This window comes from Chamaea fasciata, unplaced genomic scaffold (genome assembly GCF_029207755.1).
Source record: "Chamaea fasciata isolate MVZ Bird 193981 ecotype frontalis unplaced genomic scaffold, bChaFas1.0.hap1 SCAF_1, whole genome shotgun sequence".
Taxonomy (NCBI): Eukaryota; Metazoa; Chordata; class Aves; order Passeriformes; family Sylviidae; genus Chamaea; species Chamaea fasciata.
The window spans coordinates 40,018,794-40,044,256 of NW_027094086.1; the positions used below are offsets into that span (position 1 = coordinate 40,018,794).

Consider the following 25,463-nt stretch of genomic DNA (forward strand, 5'->3'; position numbering starts at 1 on the left):
GTCAGCTTATGCAAGGAAGCGTGGCTTTTCTGCTGAAGGGAAAGAATTATTAAAATAGAAGAAATTTTGTTACAGACTATTTTTTTAGGCAGAAAATTGCGTAGCATTTAAAGTTTCTTGCATAGCTTTCTACATATAAACATTTTAGCTCAACTTATACTAATACCTTTAGAAAACATTTTTTTCTACAAGCAGCATGGGTTAATTTTTAGTCTGTGTGTAGGTCCACTGGCAGGATTGCTTCCTAAGAGTTAACTAAAAGATGTAAAATTAATTTTTTTTCAAGTTGTTGAGGACAACAAACCAATTACAGATGTTTACTGTCAGTTAGAGTGTTTTGTTTGGGGACCTTTCTAAAAGAACACGTCCAAAAAATTGTGTTAAAAATGACAGAAAATTGGATGCCAAGTAGACCTAAATTTCCACAGCTGTTCACAGCATATATATACAGGCCAGGCACTGGTGGGTTTGCATAACCTCCCTCACAGTGCGTGTCCTTTAATCTTTGTGTCTCACTGTGACACTTAGAAGAAATATCTTTTGAGAAAATGTAGTAATTGTCTTTCTGTTGTCACCAAATTATATCTGGACTTCATTCAAAGAATCAGAACTGTGGTAGCACTTTCTGTGATGCAGGTGAATCCAAGTAGGAGTTGAAATAAAATGTAATTTCACCTGATGATACCTGATGGCTGAGTAGCAGCCTTCATCCTTCTCTCTTCTGCCCCCATGGTAAAAAGAACCATATCTTTTGCCCAGTGAAGGATGGACTGCAACAACTTGATCCAAAAATGCATCTGTTCTATTCATGCTTTATTTTGGTTACCCAAATCCAAAAATAAAACTTTCCAGTACTGATCTTTGAATGGACCTCTGTTTAACAGTTGCTGTAGTTTTCACAGCTGTCTGAAACTGCCCTCCTGTATCAGGGAGGATGCAAAGGTGGGGCTGGGACTGTCTCATTTCTCCAGCTGGCTGGCTTGTCTGCTGGGCTTCAGTTGTGCTATGACTGACCCAGCACACTTGGATATTTCATGCACTGAAACATGCCAGCAGAACTGGTGATGAATCTCTCCCATATAAGAATAGCAAGTTTGGTTATTACCTTTATGGACACTTCAATTCTCTCAGATGGAACAGAGTTGTCCTACAAGTTAAGGTAGTTTGTACACAATTCTAATAGAAAGAGGAGGCCACATTCCTTCTGAAGTGCGTGTGTGTGGGTGTGTGTGTGTGTGTATAGTTCTTTAAGGATCCAGTCTTCTGTAAGCAAGGCTAGAGGATCCTGCTGCTCAGAAAACAACTTCTGGATCCTTCATTAGAAGACATTTTCTCATATATAATACATTCTCTCATATATTCTGTTATCTCATTCTGATATCTCAAATGTACAATGAGTACATTTCTCATACTTTCAGGAGAAAGTATGAGTTTTAAACTATCTTGTTCTTGTTGAACAAGAGACAAAAATTGTTCTTTTTGCCTATCACTAAGCAGAAGGGAAATATCTGTCCAGTGATCTTGGCTTTTGTGTATCCAAGGAAGGGCCTAGTTCTTTTCCAGAGTTCAGGATTCCACTTGGGATCACATACATGAATTTTAAATTGAAACTCACAACCCTTACCAGCCTAGACAGGACTTAATTAATCAACACGAAGTCTTCATTCTGTAAAATGTGGTTGCATTACCTTTCAAACACATGCCTCTGGAAATGAATTTGAAATAGTCATTCATAAAAACAAACCTGAGGAGTTTCACTTCTTTTAAGCACAGTTTTATACAACTGTATATTAGCTTCCGTTTCACTAGGTCATCACTACTCTTAAATTCTTTAATACTATTGAAGAATACCATACTTAATACCATACTTACCAGAAAACCATACTTACTTTAATACCATACTTAAGCTCTTAAATACCATTTCAAAGAGTTTGGGAATAATTTAGTTACAACACTAGTGTAAAAAACCTTTCATAATGTCATTGAAACGATACTCATACCTTTTATGGCAGAAGACACATGTTCTTAAGAACTGCTTACAGCAAAGTTGTTTAAAAATTACTTAACATCATGATATGATAGCCTTTCTCATCACTTTATCTTTTTTCTGATATCCTTTGTAATCAGAAACTGCCTAAGTACATGATGCTTCCGTGATGAATTCTAATCTAACTTTATATGGTAGAGCCCTTCAGAATATATATATATATATATATATTTTTTTTTTCCTCCATTTGTACTGTGCTAATGACTTTGGAATTTAAAGGTCACTGTAAAGCACAATATGTTGGCTGAAGGAGCCCATGCAATTTTAATGGTGCTTAGCAGGCTGGTGAAAAGAGCAGTCTTTAACAGTGTGCATGTTCTGTGGGAGTTACTGCTTTATGATATGCAGACATAGAAGGAAGAATGCCAGTGGACTGGAAAGTTGTTACAGCTTAATGATATCCTGCAGTTCAAATAAATGCCAAGGCAAACCAACCGTGCTCATTTTCAACCTAGGATAAATTGATTTTGTGATAATTTCTTACATGATTAAATAACGTCTTATGTCAATATAATTATTTTCTCCTGCTATTCATGTAACAGCTTGTCCATGGAAACTTTTCCTTTTGAGTGCACTTTTCTTTTGCCCTGAGAAGTTTATGCACCATGAGCAGGTACATAGCAATGAAATGTAATTTAAAATTTGTTGTCTATGTGGGTGGGTTTTTGTTTTCATCTTCCCTCTCCCCCCTTCTCACCTCCATGCCATCAATTAAATCCAGCATTAAACTGCCTCAAAATAACAAGATATTTAAGGGAGTGGGTTGTTTGGGTTTTTAGGAGATATTCTCAGGATATCTAGGGATCAGCATTCTGCCACTAGTGGTGGGTATAAACTTAAGCCTAAAGCACAGCATTAAGATTTGTTAAGATATTTCAGGAAAGAATGCACATTGAAAATGTCAGCATATTTTAATGCAGAAGTAAAATGAAAATTGCCTAGAGAATGTTAATTGCTTAGAAGTTGTGGCATGTGGAAAATAAACTTAGAAATTATTACTTTCTTCTTTTAATAATTTAATGTTAATCATAAAACTGCCCAAACCAATATAGTTTTCTCTCCCTCTAACTTCATTGCATCTTTTTTATTTCTTTTTCTTGCAGAATAATAGAATTTATTGTTTGATATGGACTAAGGGGGTTCAGTCTGTCTTCCAGCTTTTAATGAAGTATCTTTGCAGGGAAGAGACATAACTTAAAATAACTTAAATCCTCCATTTTGTGACATGCTTTGAAGTTTTTTTTGATGTGTGTGTATGATCTTTCCAACAAGCTGAATTTGACCTAGTTAAACTTAATTTGTCAACTTAAAGGTTTAGAGCACTTCTACCCACCCTGATTAAAACAAGTACAGCATTATCTGTTTGACTGCGAGCTCCCTGCGAGTGCTGCCTTTTGAAGATACCAAGTTTGTTTTGTTGAAGTGGCTACTTCCATTGTAATGTTTCACATAAACTGAAATTGTATTTGTAGTGCTTTGGGTGTGTTAAATAGAAATTCAGCTGAGGAAACCAGCATTGATAGGTTAAGCAGGGGCAAACACTATCTGTCTTTAGTGGTATATGGAAGGGTTTCCTCTTAACTTGGTCATCCAGCACTGTGCTGTATGGGGCAAAAGCACTTTGTTTTGCTCTCTCTAGGGTTTTTTTTGTTTACTTTTTCATGCTGACATGTTGAATAGTGTTTTGTTGTTGGAAGGAGATGATGAAAACTGGTCATAGAATCATAAATGATTTGGGTTGGAAGGTACCTTAATCTAGTACCAACCCCACTGGCAGGAACACTTTCCACTAGACCAGGTTGCTCAGTGCTCCATCTAACCTGGTTGAACCAGCCCATAGCACTGATAAGTCACCATGTACCAGCTCTTCTCCTGTGGTGCTAGGTACTGAAAAAATGGAATCATTATGTGCTTCAAAATGCAAATGCAGTAAGGGCACAACTTGTCTCTTGCCAAGTGCATTGAGGAAACAATTAAATTGATCTCTTGAATTCTGTTTTGGTTCTTCCCATTTCCTTTTATTAGAAAAAAGTTCCCGTTTTGTATTTTCCATAGTGCTGGAATTAGGCAAAGAGTAGGTTTTGGAAAAGCTACAGTACACATCAGTGAACTATGTCTGTCTGGGTCTCCCTTCTAGGTGTTTTGGGGGTTTTTTTTGTTTGTTTGTTTGGTGGTTTTTTTTGTTGTTTTTGTTTTGTTTTTTGGTTTTTGGTTTTTTTCTTTCTGTTTCCCATATGTCTTTTTCCAACCTATATGTGTCATTTGGGTCATTTAAATAAATACACAGGAAAAAAGTACAATTCAGTGGAAATCCACTATAAACTCCAGAGTTTAATATAGTGGAGTTTTAGTGAATCTTGTAATTTAAAAGAAAGAAGACACTAGAGTAACAGATCTACAGATAGTTTATGTAGATTCAACTTACTTTCTTCCTAGTATTTCCTGTGATTACTGTTTCTGAGATATGACCAGGAATTAAGTGTAATGCTTTGGGTATACTGGAAATCAACATGGTTTATAACTGGATAGAGCTGGTGCTGTTGGACAGTCTGAAATAGTGCTGTATCAGAACACAAGTTCCATCTTCCTGCTTTTGTTAAGTAAATTGTGTGTATATCTGTAATATCTTACAAGATCTGTCAGGGAATGGGAGAATTTTGTATTTACAAACCCAGGCTGGCTGAAACTGCCATCCTCTTGGGAGCAAATAGTGAAGGATTTTACAAACACCTACTGAGGGAAGAGAGAAATATGTGAGAATTCTTGTGCTTTATTTTGGAATTTGAATGCCCAGACTTGTCTTCCTCTGAAATAAATAATTTAACTTTATGAACTTCAACAAAGGGAACTTAATGCTTTCAGCAGATTCTAGTACTAAATAACAATTCTTCAGCAAAAGATATTTTTTTTTAATATAAGCAGCATTATTTCAACCAGTAACTTTTATAAACTTGAGATTGCCATGACAATTTTGTATAGTGCACCATGTATGCATTAGATATACCAAAACAAGTGGAGTGTACCTATGCCAGGTGTGATGGCGTAGAGTAACACAGTATTGACAGTAATATTTTGACTTTGGTCACAGTGTGGATAGCACAACTGGTTTGGTTTTCAGGAAAATTCTAACACTCCACTTAAATACCAGTTTTAGTTTCGTGCTCAGTTTGTATTTGTACCTCATACATAAGTTTTAATAGGCTTGTGTCTGAATTGTCTGCTGTGTTTGAAAAAATACTGCATTTTTTTAACAAGGTTTCTTCTTCATTCTCTTGATTTCCTTTTGCAAAGTAATACTGAATTTAATCAGAAACTGTACTTAGCTGATTGTGTCAGAGCTTTGTGCGGATTTAAATTATTCAGTCTGTAGTAAAACTTGCCTGAGTTATTTTCAGGTAAATATCTGATTAATTCTAAATTCCCTGTGGATTTCTGTAGCCCAGAGTCCCGTCTGTTTTAAAATAAATACATTTAAGAAAAAATTCTATGCTTCAATGGATTTTTCAGACAAGGACTGAAGCAAGTCCTTATAAATAGCAGAGTTCATAAACCGTGGGTAAGAGTCTCTGTGCATTAAGGTATAAATTTGAAGCTGTGCATCATCAAAGGTGTGTTGTGAGGGTTCCAGCATATTTCGGTTAATAACTTCTCTTACTCTGGAGTCCAGACTGACCTGTGTATTAAAATAGAAAGTCATGTAAATAATAGTGGTGAATAGTACAGGTGGGGGGGTCTTAGTTTTGTTTTATTGGTTGAAAAAGCCATATTTTTTAAGCATTTCAGCTGATATCTTCCAAGACTCTAAAAATTGCTAAATATACTTAAAAATGCAAAAAATTATTCTGTTAAAATTTGAATCAAGTAATATCTTGAGTTTGGGTACAGAAATGTCCTCACTGAAGTACCTTATTTGAACAAGACTGTCTGCAATCCCATTATTACTGAGAGTGATGGGTTATTTCCAGACCAACTTCCTGCTCTGTGCTAGAGAGCATTTATAATTTTTTGTGACAGTTCATTTCCTGGAGAGTTAGTGCTGTTGTAAAGAGACTGAATTTGGGGTAAGAGTATGACGCAGGCGGACAGTGTAACCTGGGAAGCTGTTGCTTAATCAAATTGCTGTTAAAAAGCAGAGTGAATTGATATGAACCACAGGTAGGGCTATATAATGACTCCATACAACATACAGTAATATCATTTCTTTTTTTCTGCAAGTCTCTAGTGTCTGTAGAGAGATAATAGTATTGCAGGAATGGACTGACTAGATTTAAACAGCATTTTCATAAGTACATAAGTATAGCTGGCACCCAAAAAAATTAAATTGCGATTTTGCAAGGATGTTGGAAGGTTTAAAATTCCAGCTGGCTTGGCAGGATTATATTCAAACTGTGCTGAGGTGTCTTTGAAACTTGACATATTTGGTAACAGCAAAGTGATAAGTAGTTTTGAAAATTTTGGGGAAGTCATTGTGTTTGTTCTATGCCATATTTTGTCAGCTGCTCTTTGGTAAGTTTGTGCTTTGAAAATAACACTTAATTTGTGGTTACTGTGCTTTTGGAGAGATGCATACACCCCCTTCCAAGTGTAACGAAAAAAGGAACTGATTTGTCCAACAAAGAAATTTGAGTTGAACAAGGATAATGTGATCAGCTATGTATTTGTGCCTCAAACTAAGAACTCCACATCAGCATGTCAGGGTAGCCTGGGAAGAGCTTCCTTACAACCAGTGAAACTAGTTTTGACCATCTCACCTCAACGATGGGTGCCTTCTTCCCCTAAATATCTACTTGATGGCTGTGGAAAGTGGGGGGGGGGGGGGGGAGGGGGGCAGGGGGAAGTTTTCCCTCAGAATTGCTGTTGCTTTAAACACGTTATGACTAACTGTGCAAAGAAACATCAAAGAATGTATTAGGCAAAGCAATATACCTCTTTTGGAGAAAGGATAGAAATATAATCTTCATAAATTAGTCTTGCTTTTTCTTCAATGACGCTTTTGTTGGATTCTTGTTTTAGTTCCTCGCAGGCCATCCAGAAAAGCATGTTTTCCTCGCTGAATTCTGTTCGTAGAAATTCACGAAAAGCATTTCTGCCAGCTGGAGTAAGCATCAACTTGTCAAATGATTGAGCCCAGGCATTTACTTCTTCGAGAGTGGGAGCAGGGCTTAAGGAGGAAGAAGAGCATAAGAAGAGAGAAATGAATGATTGTTACTCAAGCTGTTTGCAGCTGGCAGGAGGCATCTGCCATCACAATGGAACAAAATTGTAAGGTTCATGGGGTTCTGATTCCTCACTGGAACTACCCAAGTGCAAACTCTTGTAAACACATTTATGTTTTTTGAAAGTGTGCTTATCAAAAGCTCTGATGCAGGTGATTGCCTCTGCTTTGATGCAGAAATTGCAGTTTACTGCTCAGAGTAATTGCAACAAAGAAGTACCTATGCAACAGCTAGACATTTATTCTATCCCTAATATACCTTTTTAAATTATGGTTAAAATTTGAATGAAAATACATATAAAGAAGCAATGATTCAAAACACTCTGAAAGGCAGACACCTGTATGTTACCATTTTGCAGGAGGTTTTACCCATTGGAGCATTTCTGAAGAAATTGTTGCCTGACTTTTGGGAGGATCTAAGTTCCACTTTATTATTTTTGTAAGGCTGAGCACTGCCGGTTAAGCTTATTGCATACTTGCTGGGTGGGAACAGGATGTATTTTTAAACTATTTCAGGAAAAAGGGAGACAGTTTACAATGCTGGTTTTAACTTGTCATGAGAGTGGGGATGTGTTTACATGCTGCATATAAATAAAGTAAAATATTATAGATCAGACCTTTGGTTCATTAGAAGGTAAAAAAACAGGTGACTTGCAAATTGAGTGTAAATGACAAGTAGATAATAGTTATTTTCAAGTTTCAGGTAAATTATTGCAAATCATTGCAATTATTTAGTATGGTTTGTTGGGTTTGTTTCATTTTAGCTTGACAGAACACTTAATAAAGACCATACCTTTCCTCACAGTTTGGAATACCCTCTGCTTGGAGTTCATGAGATGTTCTCCTTGCTCTCTCTTCTTCTTGATTTCTAACAGTAAGACTGCAAAGTAGCAGACAAAGTTTTAGTCAACTTTATAGAGAAAAAAGGCTGAACATACATCAGATACTTTTCCTTCTATACTTAAAAAAAAATCCTGAAAGGACAGAAGCCAATGATAGGCACGTTACCCACCCTTATGTTCTGACCTTAATTTTACAATTGTATAAACTTTGAGTGTAGCTGAATGTTTAATATTCTATAATAAAGATTTTCTACAGAGGGAGCATAGTTCCATAACATATCTCAAGCTGAAGGGACCCATTAGGATTGTCAAATCCAATTCTATATGTATATTCACACAAGTGTATATATATATATATATATATATATATATATATATATATGTATGTATATGGAATATATATATGTGCATACCCTTGGTCACATACCGTATCTATTCTCCATTGATCTTTGTACTGTGTATGCTCAGTGCAATGCTTTTACTTAAGCTGGACCTGATACACTGGTTTAATATGAGTTAGATTTCAAGGTAGGTGGGTTTGGATTTGTTAGTTTGCATTTTCTTTCTCCTCAGCTGTGATGAGGGCCAAGATTCTGGTTTGGAGTGGTGATACCATGTTACAGGAAAGCCAGAGTTCAGAAGCAGGACACAAGATTTAAGTGAGCTAAAGACTTCAGTATGTGATATTGGAAGGGTAAGCATCTTTCAGAGTTCAGATGTAGATACAGCCAGTGTGTGGTGATTGATTGCATCTTAGAAAATTGCTAGTACGTATGTCAAAATGTAAGGTCTGAGGCACAAAGAGCAGATCTGTCATTGCTGAATATCATTTTGAGTATGTCTGAATGGAAACACTTGTTTGTAGCGTTGCAAAAACAAAGTTTGCTGTAATCACTAGTGATCACTGACAGTTTTTGATGTCCCATGGAAGGGTAGCTGTCCACTCCTGCTTCTTTCATCAAATGTTAGTAGAGATAGCTCTAGTTTTAAAAAATTTCTTTTGTAGTTGTAGATGATTCATTTTCATTTGAAGCTGGGTTTGAAAATATAAGTATTTTTTTAGGGGGTGGGAACTCCATTCCAGTTCATATAGGCTATGGTAGCTTAGTGAAAAATGCAAGTGCATACACACATGCAGTTATATAATCTGTAAAGCTGCTTAAAATATGTCAAGAGGAAAAGGTCCCAGTGAATAACCTCTTATTTATATGAAACAGGCCCTACACCTGAAACAAAGCAACAGTCACTATAACTTCTGGGGAAATATCAAACCTAATTTCTTAATTTGTATCTTACCTTTCTTTCATGCTAATGTTCTAAGTTTTGCTGCCTTAATCCCTAAGAGTGTCATTTATCTCTAGGAAGGTGATTTTTTTTCCTTGTTAAACCAGTGGATTTTTCTGCCTGATTTGCATTCTAAGCTCTTGGCCAAGTCTTATTTGCAGCCTCATTATTTACTGGGCATCTCCTCTGTCTTTGTCTACTGTTAGTCCATAACCTGCAGAGACCTGCTTTTCTCTTTGCCACGTCAGTCCATGTGTTGAAGACATAGGAAAGCTTTTGTATTGCTAAGATGGAGAGCAGATACTGGAAACACTTTTTTTCAGCAAGATCTGAACCATGTTTTCAAACCAATGAACTATCTCAACTTACCTTTTCAGAAAAAAAAAAAAAAAAAGAGAGAGAGAGAGAGAGACAAAAGTAGTAGTGCTAGTTCTTTATTCTGTTAGGTTATATGGGCCTTTACTACCCTTTTTACCAGTGGTTCTGACCTTTTTTGAATATGTAAAGTGGTATGTATTCCTCACACACAGAAGGAAGTGATACTGTTACCAGAACTGTTTTTGGATTGAGGGGAACCAACAGATCCAATAGAAAGGAATATGGTTTTCATAGGATAATGCTCAGAAAAGGAAAAAGACCAAAGAAATAACAAGTTTCCCTATGAGAACATGCCATACATCAGAAAATTACTTACAGGCAGGCTCTTTCCCTAGAAATGTACACATAAATAATAAAGAGACTAGTGCAATACTGGATCCTCTGTGGATCTGGAAGAGTAACAGGCTGGAGGCTTGTGTTTGACTGTAGGAATGAGCACAGGCTCTGAGCATCCAGCTGAGAGACTCATTTCAGTTCATTCTAAATCTACTATTAAGAATATGCTGAATATTGGATGTTCAGCAGCTCAGCTGCATGACTCATGGAGACTGTTATTTTTATTCCTATTCATAATTTTTCTGTTCCAAGAGCTTAGGCTATTTTGAGGAAATGGTCTATGAATGGGGAATATAAATAGCTTAATTACGGTTTGTTTTGCATTTCTTGCTACTAGAAAACAATTGTTTAAAAAAAATACAGAAATTATTTTAAAGCTGAAACAAGCTTCTCTGTTTCGGAGCCTGTATTGGTTTCCCAGATGATTCTGAAATTCAAATAGGAATTTTAAGCATCATGAAATGTGGGTAGTTTCACAAACCCTATTGAGTAAATTGCTTTCTTTGAATTGTTGGAATAGTGAGATGCACAGAAAATTAGCATCCTGGAAAATATCAGGTAAAATCACAAAAAAACCCTACTTCATCAACAATTTAAAAGGTAAAATGCAAATTTTATATACCATGACTTAGTAGATAAACGTGTCTTATTTTTTCTTTTAATGGAAAACCTTTTTTGTGTAGTGCAGCTCTGGACTGAGCCATTTGCAATTGCACTGGACAGCTGTTGAAATGGCATTGGAATTTGTATGGGATGCTTTAACATAGATGCAATAGGTAGCAAACTGATCTTGTACAGTCAGACTGTAATGCCTCTCTAAATTCTACTTTAAGTTTACCTCTAAGCACCTGCCGAAAAGCTTGGTAGGATCAGAGCCAGAGTTCTTGGCATCTCACAAAAAATCCCAAACCTCCAAGCAGCATTTTGTCCTTGCAAATTATTCACTATTTGCATTTGGGAGGGCAGAATTTTGTGTCTTGGCTTCTGATGAACTGAGTACCAATAGCAAGGGAATGATCAGTCTGTTCTTCCCTTGTCTTCTAATGGTGTTCTCCAAAGCATTTGCCACAAAGTGCTATTGGAAAACAACATTAGTGGAACAGATTCCTAGCCCAGGCTGTGAGGTTATTTATAACCACTTCCCATCACCTCAGTGCCAGGTTTGCTTGCTCTGAAATGTTTTGTGGTGGATAGTGAATTTCTAAGAAGCATCCCACTTGCTGTCAGTGTTTTGGCTGAACTCTATGGCTGTTAAAGACTTTTTGTTTATTTGAATGCAAGTTCTACGCTCACCCATCAAGTAACACTTGGCCCTAAACAGATACAGGTCTTTTGAATATGGGAAGATTTACTTCAGTTTAGAATGAAATCTCTTGTATCTAGAGGAGCTGGTAAGAAAGTGAAGGTGAACACATTGTTAATTTAAGGAATCAAGTGATTCCTTCTCTTTTGCTTTGATTGATAAATTTTCTTCCTTAACAGGAATGGAACTTCTGTAATGGGAGTTTTTCTGAATTTTTTCTTCTTAGCTCCTCATCTTCAGTAAATGCTTACAATGTTTAAAGTTTCTGGTCCCAATGATTATCTTCATATGAGTTGCAGGTGCCGTGAGTTGGCAGTACTAATTAATGACAACAGGTGAAGGTACCTTCAGGGAAAAAGAACAGTGTTGGGCACCTGGTTGTTCATTTTCTGACCTACAAATCCTTCCACCTTCTCCTAACTCCATTTAAAACCTTTGGTGCTGCTTGTCAAGGCCCAAATCTAAATCTAAAGCTGTGTCATATTTTGGTATTGCTTTCAGTTTTTAGTTGGAACCTTGGTGAAGCTCAGTGCTGAGGAGACCCTGTCCAGCACAAAACAGACATTACACAATATTGACAAAAAAGAGCAATAGAGAGAGTGTGCAGATATTTCTTTTAAAATCTGTTATTTCAATGGCAGGGGAAAGAAAGAGTACACTGGAGTAGAGGGTTATGTCTAGTAGTAGAGCACAGCTATCTCTTTGTGTCCCAGATCTCCAGAATTATACAAGTGTTTTCTTTGGCTTATGTTGTCCCATGCAGGAGCTGTGTGTTCTTTCCCTGCTATTCTGTTCCCTAGAGGTTTGAATGAGAGGGGTTACCATGAGCAGCTGCAGCAACAGCACCAACAAAAGCAGCAGGCATTGGACCCTCGATTTCCTGTGCTGAGCTGAGCCTGTGCAGCACCTGGAGTCTCCGGGGTTGTAGCCATCTGCCGTTTGCGTATCTCCGTCCTCTCTGATCCCATGGGCTGCAAGCAACAAAGGAAGGGGAAAGTAAGAAACATCTTTCTCTTTTTCCTTTTTTGTTTGCTTTAAAATTTCACCCAGAAGTGCTGAAGGCCACAACCTCAAAGGAACTGAAAAGCTAAATCACTGATTTTTCCCCCATGGAAGTTCTTAGGTGTTGAATCCTTTGGAAGATTCACTCATATAAGTGCTGTGATGGTAGGCAAAGGGCTAATAAATTCATCAAGGTAATACAATGAGAAGGGAGTGGTGATGCAGAGAACAAAAGATACTGAAGAAGGGAATACAGGTGAGCTCGCCTCTGATAAGTAACAGCTGTGTTAATTACTCAGTACAGCCTCACTCCTGATGAGCTATATCCAATAAAGATAAGTGTGGGAATGTGGGAAAAAGGAGTGGGTTAGTTGGTGAAGGGGAATCATGAAGGAGAAGGATCCTGGGGACAGAGAATCACTGTACAGAGATCAGTCTGGGTCTGCAGTTACAGTCTGTTGAAACCTGCAGTCACCGTCTGGCTGGGTAAAAGCCTGCAGTCGGAGTCCGCAAACTGATACATGCAGTCGTAGTTTAGCAGGAAATAACCAGCAGTCAGAGGCTGCAAGGGAAACCTACAGTAGGAGCTTGCTGCAGCCAGAGTCTGAATAGTTGCAGTCAGGGTGGCTGAACTGTAAAGAGGAATAAACGAGGACCCTTTTTATGCTGTGATAAACAAAAAGTCTGTGTCTTGGCTCATTTCTACCCTCTAATAAGAGGGCTGCTGCAACAGATACAAGTGAGAGCTAGAGCTTGAGCTAGAGCAGAGCTAGAGCTCTTGGCACAGAGGTATATAAGCCTAGGAGTTGAAAAGTGTTTCCTGTTGTTTTGACTTCACAGCCGTCCTTAAAGAACAGAATAGAAGCAGTCAGGGTCTTTTTTTTTTTTTTTTCCCCCACCTGATTTGCCAATGCATAGGCTTCATGATGTTTGAGTGAGACCCCTGAGCTCCCCTGAAAATATGGCCTTTGGTGAGTATTGAGGATGTCTCAAACCTGCTGGTTCCCTTTGCAGCAAAAGAGGAAGGTCCAATGCTTATTTATCCATTGAAGGTCTGACTGCCACAGTTTTAAAAAATGTTTTTCTCTGTGCATCTGTGAAGATGAGGAGGAAAGACTAAACTAGATGATAATAATTACATGGTTTTCACTGAGCCCCCCAACTGAAGACAGCATGAAACAAGTTTTGGTGGATGCACTGGTTGACTTTTTGCACAGTTGCAGGAAAACTTTCTGGAGACTGCATTTTGAGTTTTTGTGCAAATAAGTGCTGTTGATGAACTGACGTCCCCTTGAAGTCCCTGTTCATTTCTGACCTATCTCTGAGCTTCACATTTGCTCTACAGCACTTAATAGTGCTCTCCCTGTTATGCTGAAAGTTGTGCCACAGATGTCTTTGAGAGGTGAAATGCTAGCTTGTACGAAGATGAGTATGGCTTTCTTCATTTTATTTGTATTTGATTTTTGGATACATAGCTAGTCATCCTCCTGTGTCACAAGATCCCTTTGTGTGTAGGTTTGTTTCAGGTTGCTAAACCATGACAATTTTTTTTTTGAGGCCATGACAATTGGGAATTAAAATTAGCTGCTACAAATTTTTGAGTTCTTTTTTTAAATCTGTAATGTCAGACTTGAATCTAATGAGATAAATACTTGGCGGTTAAAAGTTGCATTCCTTTCTAAAACGTTCATCCAGGTTTAGGAAATGCTGTTGTTTTAACTTGAGGGGGAATGTACAGATGATGCCATGGATGCAACAGAAGTGTCAGGAGAAGAAAGAATGTTATTTTAGCAGAGAGCAGCATTATGTTTTGCTGCACTTTGGCTACTGTGGTATTTTGTTGTTGATGTTGTTGGTTTTTTTTTTTAATGTTGAATTTATTTCTGTCTTGTAAGTCTTAATAATTTTTGTATTTGTGAGAACCACCCACTCTCCCAAGAGACAAATGCATGACATGGTAGCAGCAGATGCACCTGTGTAGCAGGAGGAATAAAATACAAGAACAACAATATGGATAGAAACTATAACCCATTTTGAAATTCTGAAGGCCCATGAGAAATAGAAAATTAAACAAAGAACATAGCTTCCAACTGCCCCTCCCCAACCTTTCTTGTTTCAAAATGTGGAAGGATAACTGAAATGTAGAATGCATTTGTAGATTCAGATTTGTCAGTTTCATTTGTCCACATGAATGGAATTAATAAGTATTAATTTCCTTCCAGATAACGATACTTTTTTTAAATGGAGCGTTTTCAGATTTCAATTAGAGAGTGATAGCTTATAAAACATTTTTGGAAGGATCATATATCTAACAATATTTCAGGCTGCTTTGGACAGTAAGCAATTATTATTGATTAGAGAAATGTAACTTGGATTCAGACATGCACTGTTTCTATAGCCTAGTACATCCACTTTTACTTCTGAGATATTTTTTGTTCACACATTCATATCTCTTATTCATATTAACAATGACTTGGCCTGGGCTAAGTACAATCCAAGGTCCATGTCACCGGGTGGCAAGGTAGAATGCTGAGCTGTGGTGCAGGTTATTACAGAGTTGTAGAAACTCCTTTGGTGCACATAGTATTAAGTCCCATAGGGCAAAACCATGTCAGGCTGGTCAGGTTCACAGAAGAAGCAATAAGTGATCTATCTCAGCACTGTTTACCTAATTTCAGAAGAGCTTCTTTTATGTATGAAGGTATCTTTCTGCTGCTTCTAATATATCCAGAATTTCATTGTAGATATGGAAGTTTTCCATCACACTTTGCTGCTTCTCGCTGCAACCACCAGAGCTGTGTAATGAGCCTTTCTAGGCAGTTGCTGGTTTGAATTGTGCTGTGTGCAGGAATGGGTAGTAGATTTATCAATTACACTCCAGTGAATATAATTTGTAGGAATTAACAAAATTCCTTGCTCCTTAATAGTACAGCCCACATTAGCAACAATTTAAGCAATTGCCTGATTGATTTGTGGATCTGTGGGAATTGAGGTAGTTATTATTTTGCCTTCAGTAGACTTCAGGCTCCTTCAGGGCAAAAAGGAAAGGATGTTTTTAGACCTTGTAGTGAAAAGGTCTTCTATTCATTTAATTTTATAGTTGTAAATTTGGGACATCAGATTTCTAGACCTCTCTGAAGGTGCTGTGGGAATGAAAAAATTGTATGAGAACCCTCTGTACTGGATGTTCTCTGCACTTTGAGAACTGGAGTCTGCCTTCTCTGTCCCCACCATCTGGAGCAGCAATGTGCCTTGTTTGAAAATGGGTTAGAGAAGAAAGCACAGAGGATTAGAAAACTGGTGATGGACTGCTGTCCTGTACATGTTTTCTGGGGAATCCAAAAATACTTCTAGGGTAATGATGGAATGATGTAAGATACCTTTAGCCAAAGGACCTCAACCCCTACTATCTCATACTCTGTTTATATTCAGACTGGGTATGTTTTAGCCAATTTGCTGGGTATAACATGAATAGTCAGTAAGGTCTAATTTTGCTCATATTGAGTCACAGTGAGGAGTCAAATCCTTGAACGGGACAGTGTCTATACGGCGAGGAGGTTCTGTTGCACAGGTCCTCATAGTGGTGATGTTGGTTGGACCACATGAGGCCCTGGGACCTGCATTACTGCTCAGATCCTACACATAGCTGTCTCACGTGCCTTGGGACTGCTCCAGTGCATGCATGATCCATCACTGGTGATTGCCTGGAGCTACAAAACATCTTCTGCCTCCCTAAATTGTGTGCATGAGTCTATCCTGCATGATCATTTTTGCATCTGCAGGGAGTTTCTTCTGACTACGGACAAGTGCCTGGCCACTTACAAGTCTCCTCTGGCTACCTGCAGTCTGTGCGGAATTGGGTTGATTTTGTAGCTTTGGAGTTTCTGGATATCCTCCACCCTGGATATTAGTGAGCACATTGGAACATAAAGAAACCTGTCTAGGCTCAGTGAGTCCTGCCTGGAGGAATCCACAGAACCATCCAAATTTCATGTGGTGAGTGCCAATTAGTCAAATACTTAAATGAGAATGGGGAGTAGGAGTTGAGGTGATCAGCTTGTCTCCAGTTGGTTCATTGTTTCAAGTCAATCTAATGTAGCATCTCTGCATATGCCTGGGTGCAGAGTTTCTGGATCTCCCAAGGAAAGAGATGTCCTTCTCTGTTATGATAAAAACAAATTTAGTGCATTATAAAATCCCTAAAGAGCAATGAAACAAAAATAGAGGAAAATCAATGGCACATGTTCTTGCTTCTTATCCTGCTAGATAGCATCTGTGAATCATATAAAAATGTGCTCCTATTATTGAATGCTAATAAGTAATTTAAAAAAAAAGTCCAAGGATTTAAGCAAGCATCTGAGATGCTACTTTTGACAATACTGGCAAAACCAGTGTATGCCTTAAGAGTAATGTTGAGGTGGTGAAATAAGAATGTCTGCCATGCTTTTTCTACTCCAAAGCACACCTATCTGACATTCAGATTATGAAGCATTTCTTCATGTAACCTTATAAACATGAAGGAGTGTAAAGGTCAGGAGTGAAAATTATTTTCCTAGTTAAAAACACCTCAGGTGATATTTTGCTTAGTTGTAACATTTATAGTATTTGCTAATTTCTCAGCAGAAAGGTGGGCTACCAAGAAAATAGCATTCCCAAAAGAGGAATGTTTAAGATCTAGCCCACAAATGCAAATTTAAAAAAAAAAAAAAACAAACAAAAAAAACCCTCAACCAAATAAAAAAGCGCTCCAAACCCAGAAATATGGAGAAGATTGTAGACAAAACTTTATACTTTTATCCTCACTTTATGCTAAAACACAATGACATTTTTTCAGCTCAGAGAGCAAAGATTCTATTACTTAAACTTAATTACTGAGACATAATGTTTCCTCCTTTTACACATTACAGTCAGGCAGGTGTGCAAATCTTTAGCTTGTCCTCAAGGCTGATTTGCATGGCCACAGCATAAAGCTTTCCCAGGAACTCCACAGCCTGGGAAGCCCTGTACTGGTGGAACTCTAGCTGACAGCCACTTGGAGTGATGGCACAGATGTGGATCATATAGTCCAGTTATTTTTCAGTAAATACTTCAGGCCTGATCCACACTCCACTAAAGCAATGAAAGCCACCTCTTGGTGTCAGCAAGCTTTAGGTGAGGTTATGTAACTCTCACAGTTGCTGCTTTGGCTTTGGATGCTCCCAGTAATGATAACCAGTGAGTTGGAAGAGATTCTGTTCATATCTACTAATGTCATAAGAGGCTTGCAACTGGGGTCAAGTTCCAGATAAATCTCTAAATCTATTTTTTAACAATTCAGATATATTTGGGGCTGCAACAAACTCCCACTGAAGCCTGTGGCAGCTCACTGTCAACTGAAATATGAACAGGAAACTTGATGCTCGTGCTTCTTCCTTTTCATTGACAAATATGACAAGCAGGCTTTCTGCATCAAGCAGTGTGCTATTTTAGACAGAGAAGAATTCTAATATATGTTAATGAACCCGCCCACACATATGCACATGCTTAAGGCATAGTTGTCAAATTGCCCACTTTACTAGGTTAAGAGCAAGGGCTCCTCAAAAGTTATCTTTTATTATTGGAGATTTGGCATGTTGTAGTGGGGTGGCTGAAATGGTTGAGAGTTTGTGACTGCAAGACAGAGGTTAGCAGAAAGGAGGCTGGCAATACATGGAATAAACCAGCTTTTTATGTCACTGCTGTGTCACAAGTCTGTTAAAGGCTGCAATGGATAAAGTTGCAAGTGAAAATGTCATCCTGTAACTAACAGCTCTGGGACGCTTTCATGTCAAATGTCCAGAAACTGAGTACCTTCGCTTGTTTTACTTAATTTATTTTTCCAGAGGAGTAGCAGCTCAGGGGAGCTGAGTTCATCTAACCAGCTTAAAGCTTTGCTTTACATTTCAAAAGGAATGGCAGAAAGGGTATCACACTGTGCAGGTAACAGGTAACTGTGCCTTGATCATGTCACCTGTAACAGGTATTTTTCTACCAATGCCTTAGATGTCTTCTGCTCCTTTTTCTTTGGTATTCAATTCTGCCCAGTTGGTCACCACATAGGCCACTCTCTGCAAAAACTTCCTGCACTAAAGTTTTTCTCTGAATAAAATCTGGCTTTCCTGTTAGAAACCTAGTTATTTGAGGCTTCAATGGGATTTTTGTGGGTTTTGTTGTTGTGTTGCGTTTTGTTTTGTTTATATTTGTTGGTTTGGTTTTTAGAGAGATGCCCTATATCTCCTCTGGATAAAGTATTTCTTTAGTTTGGATTTTATCACAAGAGACTTCATTGAAAATGTTAGTCTAACATGCAATTAGTAGGGTCACTGTCATTATTTCTCCTGTAATAAGGGAAAGACATGAAAGAATTTGTTACCAGTTGCATAGGAAAAGCAACCTGTTGTTTCTGTCCAGCTGATTATGTGGATGCTATGACAGTGGAGCGGTATGAATGTAAGTATGGATATAACTTCATCCCATGCTGAATCCTTCACAAACTAGGTCACTGCAAACTGCAATTAAATTAAATCAGTGTCAGGATCTTCTCCTCTGCGCAGCACAAGCTCTCAACATCCCTGGTCTTGTCTTCTGTGACAGCTGGGGAGAGTCTCAGTGGATGTCTGTCAGTCACATTGACTGATCAGCTCTCTTGGAAGAAAACCCAACATAAAACCCCACAGGCTTCTCCAGTGCTGGGATTTTTACCACTGCTTCAACACGGCTTTTGCTGGCTCTGATGTCAGAGAAAGTACCTGCTTCCAGTTATTTTTATGTTGCTTGTTTTAAGAAACAATAACATTTAAAAAAAAATCATTCATTCTAATATTTTACAAACCTCTCTACTATGCAGTGAGACTGGTGCCTGTAAGCAGTTTACTCTGCTCACTCCGATTATCTCCTCGTGAGCGCTTGGTTGCCTTGTGCTTAATTATGAATGGCCTCCAAAAAGCCCGTTTTACTGTACTATGAAGTGACTCATATCACACAGAAGCTCTGACAACTCGCACTGGGTACTGGAGGCACATGGCACTGTATTAGTCAGTGACTCATTTCACATTGTACTCGGTGCTGAGATCTGACTCACACTGAACTGTGTGAGAAGCTGACTGACATTGTACTGGTCTGAAGCTGGTTTGAATCGGGATGACTCACCGTGGAGTTCATTAAACGGTGATTCACACACTGTTTCCTATTGATTCCGACTGTCGCGATTCACTTCGGATTGTACTACGCTGGCATCTGGCTGCTCTGCAGGGCAGGCGCTGTGCATTGTGATAGCAACCCTCTGCCTTGGTGAGCTCGGCTGTAGCGCCAGCCGGCAGTGTCAGCCATGAGGAGTAGTACCAAAGTCAATTTAATGCTGAAGGAAGGTCAGAATTTGGCTTAGCACACATTCACTTTGGCCATGACACTTTCTGGGCTTCTTTGCTTCACCTGGCTTTGACAAGTTTTGAAAACAGCAAGTGAGGAGTAATGAACCTCTAGCAAAGAATTCTCTTACTTCTGAATGCCAGATCTCCAGAGTATTTCCGAGACTTGCTGTCTCCTTTGTCGCTTTTCTTAGTGAAAAAAGATGGGATGAGTTTCTGTGAATGACTGATACGCTGCGATATGCTGATACGCTTCAAGTTCATCAACATTTGACCTGAGCTCCAGGAGACGCAGGCACCCTACAGTCTGAAAACTCCTTCCTGGTACTTCAAACTCAGTCCTCGGACATCACTACTCACTCTGAAATACATTCACTAAGCAAGGGGTAGAGATGTATGTAACCGCTTAGGTGATGCTTCCGTGATCAAATATTTGGGACCCAGAGTAAAGATATCAAAGTAAGTATTGATGTAAGGAGGAGATAAAAAATTAAAAGAGAAATAAAGTAACTGTTCTCTCACCTTTGAGCATTTTATAAAACATAGTTTTACATTCAGTTGGCTCTGAGTTTAGAGAGACATTCCTAATTTCAACATGACGTTCCTAATTTTAGGAACCATAACTAGGAATCTCCTAGCGGATTATGATTCCGGTGTTCCATTTACTCGAACTGGGGTTTACTGCTTGTGGTCCTGTGATACAGCAGTAGTGTAGCTACCTCCACAGCCCATAGCTCTGCAGAGCACTGGATTCGATGCTGACGTTCTGTTTGTGCAGCAGAGGTACAAGGAGACCCCTTGCCGTTACGTCATAGCAACAAGTGCCATATGAAAAGTTATCATTTTATGTTTTTCAACAGCAAAAATGAAATAATGGAATGGTTGCATCATGTAAATTACACTGCTATTAAATTACTGTAGGTTCTTACTGGAGTGTACAAGGATAATCTTGTTTCACTTTCTGTATTTGTGTCCAATTTTCATTACCTGCTTTTTCCTAACCACTGACATTACCTAATGACAGAGCTTAGGAAGAGCTCTTTCTCTTCTCTAAGGATGCTTAGTGAGACAGGCTGATACTGGAAGACTCTACGCAACACTCGCCTGTTGCTGCTTATCTCTAACTTGGCAGGGAAGCCCCGGGCTCCGAGAACAGACGCGCCGCAGGACCCCCTTCACGGTGGGGCGGGGGTACGGTGCTGCCTCACCTTCGGCCGCACTCGTGAGACGAGGCACCAGGGCCCCTGAGCGCTTGGCGGGGGCCGAGCCGAGCTGTCACCTGCGCTGGTGTCAGGGCGGTGGCGCGGCCCGGGGTGCGATCCCGCCCCAGTGGGGGATCCTCACCCACCTCCCGGAGCCGAGGTCAGCCGGGTGCTACCCAGGCTCTGCGCTGGGAGCCCCTGGGAAGGGACGTGGCGGTGAGAGCCGAGCGCCGGGCGCTCCCGGCTTGCGGCTCCCGACCCTTCGGGAGCCCTGGGGAAACGCCTTTTGCGCCGTTCCCCCCGGGGAGGGCGGCCACAGCCGCTATCCCACTACGGGGGCCACCACCGGTACCGCGTCCCGTCCCGCTGCCCCCGGGGCCGCTCCAGCTGCGGCTCGGGGGTTTTTGTGCCGAGCCCGCTCCCGCCCGGAGCGCAGGATGCGGTGCCCGCTACCGCCGAGCGGGGCCGAGCGCTACTTACGGTGTCGGCGGCGGGGCCCGGCCGGGCGTCCTCGCACGCTTCCCCTCCGGTCCCGGCGGGCTGGGCGACCGGGAACAGCGGCTCGCCAGCCCCACGCATGCGCCCGGCCCCCGCGGGCTCGTCTCACGGCGCGGCCGCGGGTGGGTTCGCTGACCGTGGCTGCAGCCGGAGGGAGCGAGGCCGGCAGCCCGCACTCCCCGCCCCGGCACGGCCCGACGGGGTGGGCTGGCGCCGGGTCGCCCCTGGCGAGGCGAACACCGGGGGCTGCTACGGCTCAGGGCCGGTTTGCAACTGGATGAAAGGCAGCAGCGCCCGCTCCGCTGCGGCGGACTGGGGAGGGCGCGGGGGGAGCCATGGGACAGGCGCCGCAGGGAGAAATGCCGGAGAGAACGGCGTGAGAGCGTGTGAGTGGAGAGTGTGTGTGCGTGTGTGTGGATGTGTGTGTGTGTGTGTGTATGTGTGTGTGTGTGCGCTGATGGGAGGGAGTGGGAAGGGCTTGGAGAGGCGGCGGTGCCGCCGTGGGGCTCGGTGCTGGTGCTTCAGTGTTCACAGATGCCTTAGAGGAGAGTCTGGGCTTGCCAACCCGGCCCTGGAACACGCTCGCATTTTAAGGCACTGCGTATTAAGATACACGTCTTCCCTCCTATAGCCGCCTCCTGCCTTCCAGCGGCGCAGGGCTCGCTCTCCGGTTCAGCGGAGCAGGTGTGACACGGCTGCGGCGGCAGCGCAGCGCGGCTCCGTGCGAGGCGTGTGCCGGGGGCCGCCGGGCTGGGCGCTCACCCCGCTCCTCAGAGGCGCCCTTAGGAACATCGCCACTTTTAGGGAATTCTCTCTCCGATAACGATCCTCCGCCTCCACCCCCCGGGCAGCCGTCTGCCGGGACAAGGCTTAACGGGACGACTGCGGCTTGCTAGTACCTCCGCCGTTCCCGGGCAGACCGACACTGTCTTCCCGTGAAACCAAGAGTGATCCGGTGCGTGAACGCTCTGCGCGTTCCCGCTTCCCGGAGCCGGGCACCCGGTTGCCGTCGGGGCTGTTCCCTTCCCGCCCGCGCACCGGGCGCGGAGCAGGGCGGCCGCAGGTGCCGCCTTGCCGGAGCCAGCGGACCCGGGGGCACTGGAGATGGCAGATGGGACCAGCGGGATTTGCTGTGTCGCCCGGGAGCTTTGCTCGCCCTGCGCCCCCGAGACTCCCACGCTGGTGCCGGCTGAGGGCACGTGGGCGGACAGCGGCTTCCCTGCCGCAGGGAGGAGGAGGAGGAGGAGGGGAAGGAAGGGGTGGACGCGGCCCCAGGAGCGGTACTCACGGCGCCGGGAGGCTCGAGGGCAGCGCGGGGCTGCGGCGGCGCGGCTCCGTGGCACGCCGGGCATCTCCGGCGCTCCGGGGGGAGGCGGCTGGGCGTCGGCGGCGGGGCCGGGGCGGGGGCTGGAGGCGGCTCAGCCCAGCGGCCCCGCAGCAGGGCGGCCAGCGGGCAGCGGGCGGGCGCCCCGCTCCCGGCCAGAAGCGCCGCCAAGCCCGCGGGACAGAAGCGGGGCTCCGGGACGTCTCGACGGGGCGCCGAGACGAAGCGCGGGCAAGGCCGGCGGGCAGGGAGCTGCGGCCTCAGGAAGGGGCTGGAGAGCAGAGCTGACAGCCAGGCGAGGGGCCTGGCAGGCCTCGGAGTCTGCGGCGAGCGGGGGAGGTGTGGGAGCGGAGGGACGGGGCGGGAAGAAAGAGAGAAAGAGAGAAACACAAAGTGAGCATCACCGAGGGGGCAGGCGGGGGCCCAGCGCGCCCAGCAGAGCCCCACAGTGCTAAGATGAGGGTTGGAGCGGTGGCAGCCGTGAAGCCACACCCTGCTGCCCTCGCACCCCTCCTTGCCCCCATGTACACTTTGTCTTTTTAACTTTTCTGAGCCGGTCCTTCGGGTGAGGGCGGGAGGACAGCTCTCGTACCCAGCCGGTGCCCATTGGGGTTCGGGACTGTCCATAGTGCCAGAGGAGAACGGGGACGAATTTGGCCACTTACAACCTCCACACAAAGAGCACCCCCCAAAACCTCCCCGCCCTCAAAGCCAGCCGCAGACGGCGGAGGGAGCTGCCGCGGGCAGCGGAACGGAGCCATCGCCGCTCGGACCTGTCCAGGGTCCTGAACCTGCCCCGCCGTGACCGCGGAGCTCGGGGGGCTCGCCCTCATCGCCGGGCGCCAGGGTAGCGTGACCTTGCCCTTCCTTGCTGATTGCCGTTGTCCTGCAGAGAAGAAGGCACCTTGATGGAGCATGGGCCCTGAGCAGAAACGGACAAAAATTACCGCTCTGCTTCCCTTTTCTTTAGCCATGATTTACCTGGGTTTTTTTGGGTTTCATTATTTCATCAAGGTTTAGCCCATCCCAAAACATTGTCCCTATTTCTGGCCTACAGGCAGACATCAAAGAGACAGAGGGGAACTGAAGTCTACACAGTGTGAAGGAAGCCCTTCCCACAGTGATGGTGCTGCCCTTGAAGGCCAAAGGCACTGCTGCAGCAATGGGAGAACACGGCTGGGGAGCCATTGATGCCAGGGAAGGTGCTCGTTAGAGCTGAAACCAGCGGGGAAGGCTGCCATTCCTACACAGAAGGAGAGCTTGCTGTTGCTTAGCAGCAGAGAGTTCCCCTAGGTCTGTTTGGAGAGGTGAACAACGGCAGAAACTGGACAATGTTCCCAGGAGAGCAGAAAAAAATAGAAAGGTTGATTCCCACCCCACAACCCCACTCAGTATTCCTCCTGGCCTTTCTGCAAATCTCTGCCCTTTTGGTTGTGGCAGAAAGCATAGAACTGATGTTGAACAGATTTCTGTGCCGAACTACAATTGCCAAGGCCCAGATAGGACCTATGGAGATTTCATAGGTTTGACAAGTAGGATATAATGAGACTGCCTCACTCCTTGGCAGAGAAAAGGGAACAAACTCTCAGCAAGTGTACTGAGGTGGTTGTTTGTGTGGTTTAAGACCAAGCTCAAAACACCTGTTAACACCACTGGCCTTTGAATTCAGCTCTTGGTCACTCTACCAGGACAGGCAGTCATTTATCAGACTGGTGAGTAAATGTGACTCCCGTAAGATATCTCTAGACTATGGTCCCAGGTGGAATCCTAAATTTTAGCAGGAGTGCTTGATCAAGTTCAGGTTTAAAATGCTGGCAGAGTGTAACTTCTTTGGAAGGTATGTTCTTGCTCCAGAATCCTTTCTATTTGTCTTAGGATCCTGAGTTGATCTCAGGATCTGTTGTTGCTGCCCATGGCATGGCATTTGGAATGAGATGACCTTTCCAATCAAAACCATTCTATGGTTCTAGCTAACACGTTATTAAAGAAGGCTGTATTTTTTTTTTCCAAAATTCATGAGGCATAGCAATGGTGGGTAGTATTGTATAAAAATATGACACTTACGCTCCCTAGCATTAATGGTGTTAGATAAACAAAGCCACCTAAGCTAACTATCTTCCAGTGATTGGGGTTTGTAGGAAACTCTGTTTCACTCTGTAGGCAGGTACCTCTGCATCACTGCCTGTGTACACAACCCCCTCCTGAAAGATCTGAATGGTGTGGAGGCATAAAGTCCTCACAAAATCGTTAATGCAGTCATCTTCTCCTCCTTTCTCCCTGAATGATGGATGCAGGCTGATGTCCAGCTGCATGGGACAGAACTGCATAAACAAGGGCTTGCACTTTGATGAAATGGGGTTTAGAGTTGGGAGAGGTGATAGACACAGTCTGGAACCCTTTCTCTCTCTAAAGGAATGCGAGCATGCATTTCTCATGCATGAAAGAAAATTCCCTCTGTCATCAGAGTAGCTTGCTCTGCATGTGTCTCTGTGACCTTACTCTTGGTCCCCTCTACTGCTCCACTCTGCTCAGGTTAATTTAACTTCACTGAGACAGAGAGAAAGCAAAATGTCAGTCTAGCAAGGAATGGGAGTATTTGATCTTGTATTTATTTCTGTTTCAAAAAAAAAGTTATGGAAAATTGAGA

At 42.5% G+C, this 25,463-nt stretch overlaps 1 protein-coding gene across 4 annotated transcripts; it reads right to left on the reverse strand.

Moving 5' to 3' along the window:
- Positions 1–1,355: 1,355 nt before the first annotated feature.
- On the reverse strand, positions 1,356–22,839 carry RGS20 (regulator of G protein signaling 20). 4 transcript variants are annotated; one of them, XM_066181371.1, is made up of 5 exons: positions 22,781–22,839; positions 12,228–12,376; positions 8,056–8,142; positions 6,974–7,208; positions 1,356–5,720 (listed from the first exon to the last, which is right to left on the reverse strand). In XM_066181371.1, exons 2-5 carry the CDS (start codon positions 12,371–12,373, stop codon positions 5,532–5,534), a joined length of 657 nt encoding a protein of 218 aa, XP_066037468.1. In that variant the 5' UTR covers positions 12,374–12,376; positions 22,781–22,839; the 3' UTR covers positions 1,356–5,531. The 4 variants fall into 4 exon arrangements, with proteins under 4 accessions (XP_066037468.1, XP_066037438.1, XP_066037448.1 ...); XM_066181341.1 differs by lacking the exon at positions 22,781–22,839 and adding an exon at positions 21,475–21,701; XM_066181351.1 differs by lacking the exon at positions 22,781–22,839 and adding an exon at positions 19,575–19,628.
- Positions 22,840–25,463: the final 2,624 nt, after the last annotated feature.

Bases quoted from the DNA above. Each gene is read 5' to 3' on its own strand.
- RGS20 (XM_066181341.1), bottom strand. From the start codon at position 21,573: ATGCGTGGGGCTGGCGAGCCGCTGTTCCCGGTCGCCCAGCCCGCCGGG. The intron at 12,377-21,474 runs GTAAGTAGCGCT...TGTTGCTTGCAG, and splicing joins CGGGCCCCGCCGCCGACACC to CCCATGGGATCAGAGAGGAC. The intron at 8,143-12,227 runs GTAACCCCTCTC...GCTACTTTGCAG, and splicing joins TGTTGCTGCAGCTGCTCATG to TCTTACTGTTAGAAATCAAG.